This window comes from the organism of the source record quoted next (genome assembly GCF_019968985.1).
Source record: "MAG: Porospora cf. gigantea B chromosome Unknown PgB_NODE_1530_length_5575_cov_116.426, whole genome shotgun sequence".
Lineage (NCBI taxonomy): Eukaryota > Apicomplexa > Conoidasida > Eugregarinorida > Porosporidae > Porospora > Porospora cf. gigantea B.
The window spans coordinates 1-5,575 of NW_027178696.1; the positions used below are offsets into that span (position 1 = coordinate 1).

Sequence of the window (5,575 nt, forward strand, 5' to 3'; positions counted from 1 at the left end):
GAGTTGCAGAACGCATCCTTAAGCTCGTCCCTAACGTGCAAGAGTTCAAAACGACCCTGAGGTTCATCAAATACTGGGCCACCGTTCGGGGGGTGTACAGCAACGTGCTTGGTTACTTGGGAGGGGTGTCTTGGGCGATCCTGGCGGCTCGGATATGCCAGTTGTACCCGTACTTTACCGCAAGTCAACTGATCAACCGATTCTTCTTGATCTACCCTCAGTGGTCCTGGCGACGCAGACCAATCATGCTCTGCCCTGTCGAACAACCCCCAGCCAACAAGGTTGCCCTTGCCCAGTTCCGAGTCTGGGATCCAAAACGTAACATCCACGACCGCAGTCACAAGATGCCAATTCTGACTCCGGCGTTTCCATCCATGAATTCAACTCACAACGTAACGGACACCACTATGAGAGTTCTACAAGAAGAATTGTCAAGGGGCGCTGGGATTGTTAAGGAAATCGAGGAGGGATCCAAGGCCTGGGGTGATATGGTAGAGCCATACGACTTGTTTGCTGGCCACAAGAACTTCCTGCAGATGGACATACTAGCAGATTCAGAGCAGATATTCGAAAGATGGTCCGGTTGGGTTGAAAGTAAGCTGCGGCTGCTGATTCGGAAGTTCGAGGTCATTGACGGGCTCGAGGTTCGGCCAAGTGCTCGCAAGTATCCGTACGAGGATCCTCGGTACGACTGCTCCTGCGCCATGTTCTTCGGTCTCGACGTTAGCCAAAAATCCGTTGACTTGAGACCACACATCAGGGAGTTCTTTGATATCCTACATAGTTGGCCTGAAGGACAGCACTACGCTGACAAGTTCGCCTTCGAGATGAAGCATGTAATCCGTCAAGAACTCCCAGCATGGGTGAAACAAGATCCCTCCGAAGCAGCTGACAGGCGTGACGTAGAGCTGTCGAAGCTATCGCAGTTACGGAAGCGCAGTCTCGAAGCGACACTTCCTCCAGAAAAGCGGACCAAGGCCTCAAATGGGTCTCTTGAGATCTCCGTTACTCTGCTGAATGCAAAGGATATTAAAAAGTAAAAAATCTCCGATCTAATGGTTCGTCGCTTCACAAATCTCCATCTGCTTTCCACACTCGTGACTGATATTAATTCCTGTGGATGGCATCAGTTCATTCCTGCAAAGGGGGCACTGTGAGTTCTTTGGAGTCTTCTGATTAGGCGCTGTCATTGACGGCCCATGGGTCTGAGTACGTTGTCGACTGCGGGGACGGAGCGGTGACGCTCTTCAACATAGTAGGCCCGCAGGTACCGTATCTCCTCTCCTCGCAGAAGCTACCCTGCTTGTTAAAGGACGTCAGAATTTTCTGGCTGCTGATGCCTCACATTTGTTGTGTGATCCAGGGCATGGACGCCGAATGCGAGGTGCCAAAGCGAGTTCACTACACTGCGCTGTGCGTCGCAGGCCACGAACTGGTAGTGGAGCCGTGTTCAGCGCCCGACTTTTTATGGGTGTCGTCAGAGCCATCAGCAGGACTGCTGGTGGGCTTGACACCAGACGACTGCGTGTCTGTGTTCAAGGTCCAGCAGTCCCGCGGCCGGCTCATATTCAAGGAGCTGGTTCGTGGAGGCCCATTGGCCGCTGGAGTGGACGTTACGTACCACCGAGGAGTGGTTAGTGAAGCCGTGGACACTGTAGTGGCTTGCTCGCGGGGGGTCGTACCCTACGAAGTCCACATTCTGTCTTGTGTGGGATTCCCCGCAGCGGTAGTACCGAGAGTGATCTCTCATTCAGTGCTGAACGAGTTTCTGGTGATGGAGAGCACCGATTGCTGGAGCTTGTGGGAGTACTCCTGGCAAGTGTGCTCTGCCTGTGGAATGGGGGAACTGAAGGGAATGATGCCGGCCAGGGAGAGTTTGTTTGGATTACTCGAGCGCCCGACAAGGGGGCTGAACTGCCAGTTTGCCCGCAGATTAGCAAAGAATTGCTTCTGGGATTGGAGGTATCTTCAGCGGTGTTTGGAACTGCTGAAGACATGGAAAAGCATGGATGACGCGGACAACTGGCTAGGAGGGCAGTCGCAGGTGATGCTGGAGCAGCCCATCGATAGAGCGGTAATGCTGATGGTGGCCAAGGTGCAGGTTCTAATGGCACAGGAGGGGTTGATTTGCCGAAAGCATCCACCATCACTCGTGGCACAGCTGATCTCTCCGATGCCCTGCACTGAGCCGACGGAAGTGGACCGGCAGAAAATTCACCGGATCTGTCTGCGGAAGGAGCTAGAGGTCTCCAAACGCGTTGACGAAGAGACGAATGCGGATCTCTTGGTCGAGGCCGAGCGGATGGTGCGTAACCTGAGGACGCCGCTTTGCGACTTGCCTAGCGACAAAAGGTTCTTCAGCAGCGTGGTCGCCGATTTTTGCTCCCATGTTGCATCGTATTGGCTCACTTCGAGAGACGACTTTGAGTGGGTTAAGAGTGTGGTACGAATGGCCTCTGGTCAGGTCAAGCCACAGAAGTTGCCTTTCATGGACAGACCAAAAGGAGTTGTGCTGCTGGACGCCTTCTTCAAGGGATACTGCATAGGTAGCCGCAACCCTGAAGTTTCGGACCTCGAGCGGCCATTCGGTGCGCGTCCTGGTACTTCCGACGTCGATGAGCTGTTCTGCGTCGTGAGTCGACATCTTTCGTCACTCCGTTGTGAGATGAAGCGCACCATGCTTCTGATAAGGGAGAAAGTCGTGGGGGACCCAGACATTACGGCCGACGAGGCAGAAGGACTGTGCGTTAGGGCTTACGAGACGCTGCTGCAAACGGGGCTGGGGGGCGTCCTATGTGGCTTCCTCCATCGCCGACGAGACGTGAATCCCCTAGAGCTTTTGGACTGCCTAGACACGCTTGCCGAACTCAATCTCGGAGCCGACCGAGCGGAAGGGAAGGAGGAGACCGCGTGTTTGAAGGGGCTGCTCGTGGAAGGCTACCTTCTAGGTGTGTACTTCTGGAATGTCGGCGGATGCAATCCGGATCGCACACGGATTCTACTGGCTCATCTGAGTCCCACTGTTAGCTTCCTCGTCGGAGGGGAATCAGGCTACGAAAACGTAGGCGTGGAGCACCCCAAGATTGCGCTTTTATACCACATCATACGGCGATCGGCTAAGGTAGTCCAGTCCAGTTTACTCGGTGTAGGCTTGCTCAACTGCGGGTCTGATGACCGGGGACTCCAAGACTACCTTGGTAGCTTTCTAACCCAAGGCGCCAGAGTGCCTTCAGTGGGTGAGATGTGCTGCGGGGTCTTGTCGCTCGGACTTCTCACAGATCAAGAAACGGGAAGTACACTTAAACTACTTGGCCGTATTTACCGCCAAGGACTGGATTCGTCTACTATGACCTCCATTCCAGTGGCGGCCGACGGCTGGGTTCTTTCTAAGTTCTACGGGTCTTTACAGTCATCAGAGACGCACAACGACGCCATCCGCAGCGACAGTCGCGAGGGGCACCGATCCCTGTCAGAGGTTATGCACGATTCGGTGAGGCGGAGTTATAGGCTCAACGCAGCGGACAGCCGCATGCTTCGCGCTGGCCATGGGACTTGCATCCTTTGGTCGGATGCAGACCCAAACTCGTGAACAGGTGGAAGTTTTTTGGGACAAGGGCGACTCCCTCACGGCCTTCCTGACGGTGAGCTGACTTGGCATCGTTTACGTAGGGAGCCTCTATGGCTTTGTCAGAGTACTGGGCTCTGGACACATTTCCCCCTGAATCAGCAGCCTCTAACTTGGCGCGGGCGACGACCGAGGGCATATCCCTACCTCTAATATCCGGTATGGCCCTTGTCTACGGTATTCGGTTTAGAGCTACTGGAGATCAGTCTCGCGTGCAGCAGCTCCAGGAGGCCATCACCAATGCGAGTCGTAATGTGCCGGTCTCCACGAAGGTTCCGTTTCTGGCAATCTGCTGGTGTGGTGTGGCTACTGCGTTAATTCTAAGCGGAAGTCGCAATTCCGCGTTGTTCAAGCATCTTCGGCTTCTACGCTTTCTCGTTTGCCGGTTGGATACGGCCAGAAACGGGACACCAGATGTCGGCTCATACCTGATTCGGAAGACATTTCCGATCGTGGTGGCCATCTCCTTCCTTTGTAAGCCACTGCAAGCTGCTAGTGAGGACTCTGTTGACGAGAAGCGCCGTGCATCGGCGTTGCTGCTGGCGCTGCTCACATTCGAGTTGAGAGAAGCAATACCCTACTACACATTCATCATGCTCTACAACCTTGAAGAGTGATGTGCTGTCGCGTGGTGTGTCAGATCTCGTCAAATAGTTCATCGAGTCGTGTGATTCTCCAGCGTGTTAACGATCTCCCTCAAAAGCTCAACCTCGATGCTGAAGTCATCAATTTCCGGGTTGCTGTGTGTGTGGTTCACAAATTCTTACTCCCGGCTCTCCGAAGTCATTTTATCCAATCGAGTGGCACGCTCACCAACAACAGTGGCTACTTGGGGGAGCACAGGCAAGCTCTCCTTAATCAGTGAAGGTGCCAGAGCTTGCAGAAACTGCGCCATGAGCTCGCCATGTTGAGGACCGATGGTCAGATAGAGATCAGTCCGTAGCATTACTGAAAGTTCGGCTGTCCATCGAGTCAGCTGCGTTAGGATCAGAGGAATGTCCTACGGTTTCGCGTGGAATGGGCACTCGAGGACACAGGTAGGTAGCTAAGGTGAAGACCTTCTGCTGAAGGCGCCAGTTCTTGCTTTTCAGGCCGTAGGTTATCCACACAAGTCCGTTTCGTTGGGCGAAGGCTGCTGTAGATTCAGGGTGGTTACGAATCAAAGCGGCCAGACAACCGAAACATTTGACCTGCACGTTTGACCATTTCGCGATCTCCTCAGGGGTTATCACGTCCCGTTTCTTATCCACGGCACTGGAACTTGCTTGAAGACACAAGCAGAACTTCGTAAGCCCTTTTTGCTCGTGGACGATGGATTGGAGAGCGGTGTTGTTGGGAAGTGCGAACGCGAAGCACAGCTGAGTTCAGAGCGCCGTCTACTTACGTCCAGCACCAGTTCCACCACCCGTGGATCACTCGACTGCAGGCAGGTGAACAGAGGACCGACAGCCCCAAGTTTTGCGAGGTTTCTCGAGACCTCTGGTGCTTCGTCGAGGCATTTGTTGACGATTGAGAGCCCAGCAAGCTGAACGGTCACGTCCTCGCTTTTCAGCTGCCCCAAGGCCTCGATGACTGCCTCGTGTGGGTCTCTCACCTGACTCATGGCGTGTTTGATTGCCTCCTGAAGAAAGTCGCGATCCGCTTCGTCGATGTGCCCGTCAACCGTGCCATCTGTGTGCTGCAGGCTCCACTTCAGAAGACCAGACCAGTCGACACCGCTCATTTCCTGATTTACAATGGCGATTCAAAATAGCACCACGCACCACAAAGCATTCCTCATCTAGCCAAACAGACCCTGGAGTAGAGTCTAACATCGATACACATGCTGCGCCTACCTTTTTCTTTTCTCCGAAAAGAGAGGGCTTGGAGGAACCGTTCACTGGAGGACGCACAGGGGGAGGTGGCAACGTACCTATCGGATAGGGAATCTGGTGCTGGGGTGGGTGTTGG

The 5,575-nt window shown here is 54.1% G+C and overlaps 3 protein-coding genes across 7 annotated transcripts; 2 read left to right on the forward strand and 1 right to left on the reverse strand.

The window, feature by feature from the left end:
• KVP17_004223 (uncharacterized protein) lies at window positions 1-1,040 on the forward strand (the record flags this gene model as incomplete). 2 transcript variants are annotated; one of them, XM_068522225.1, is made up of 1 exon in its annotated part: window positions 1-1,040. In XM_068522225.1, a coding segment is annotated over one exon (1,040 nt), but the record flags the coding sequence as incomplete, so codon positions are not given. The 2 variants fall into 2 exon arrangements, with proteins under 2 accessions (XP_068378353.1, XP_068378352.1); XM_068522224.1 differs by having other exon boundaries at window positions 246-1,040.
• An 80-nt stretch (window positions 1,041-1,120) lies between these two features.
• Window positions 1,121-4,242, forward strand: KVP17_004222 (uncharacterized protein; the record flags this gene model as incomplete). Of its 3 annotated transcripts, XM_068522223.1 has the most annotated exons (4): window positions 1,121-1,153; window positions 1,181-3,490; window positions 3,519-3,641; window positions 3,670-4,242. In XM_068522223.1, the coding sequence occupies 4 exons, from the start codon at window positions 1,121-1,123 to the stop codon at window positions 4,240-4,242; spliced, it is 3,039 nt and encodes a 1,012-aa protein (XP_068378351.1). The 3 variants fall into 3 exon arrangements, with proteins under 3 accessions (XP_068378351.1, XP_068378350.1, XP_068378349.1); XM_068522222.1 differs by lacking the exons at window positions 1,121-1,153; window positions 3,670-4,242 and having other exon boundaries at window positions 1,367-3,589; XM_068522221.1 differs by lacking the exons at window positions 1,121-1,153; window positions 1,181-3,490; window positions 3,519-3,641 and having other exon boundaries at window positions 3,679-4,242.
• A 38-nt stretch (window positions 4,243-4,280) lies between these two features.
• On the reverse strand, window positions 4,281-5,348 carry KVP17_004224 (uncharacterized protein; the record flags this gene model as incomplete). 2 transcript variants are annotated; one of them, XM_068522227.1, is made up of 4 exons in its annotated part: window positions 4,281-4,365; window positions 4,393-4,601; window positions 4,630-4,983; window positions 5,010-5,348. In XM_068522227.1, the coding sequence occupies 4 exons, from the start codon at window positions 5,346-5,348 to the stop codon at window positions 4,281-4,283; spliced, it is 987 nt and encodes a 328-aa protein (XP_068378355.1). The 2 variants fall into 2 exon arrangements, with proteins under 2 accessions (XP_068378355.1, XP_068378354.1); XM_068522226.1 differs by lacking the exon at window positions 4,281-4,365 and having other exon boundaries at window positions 4,558-4,983.
• Window positions 5,349-5,575: the final 227 nt, after the last annotated feature.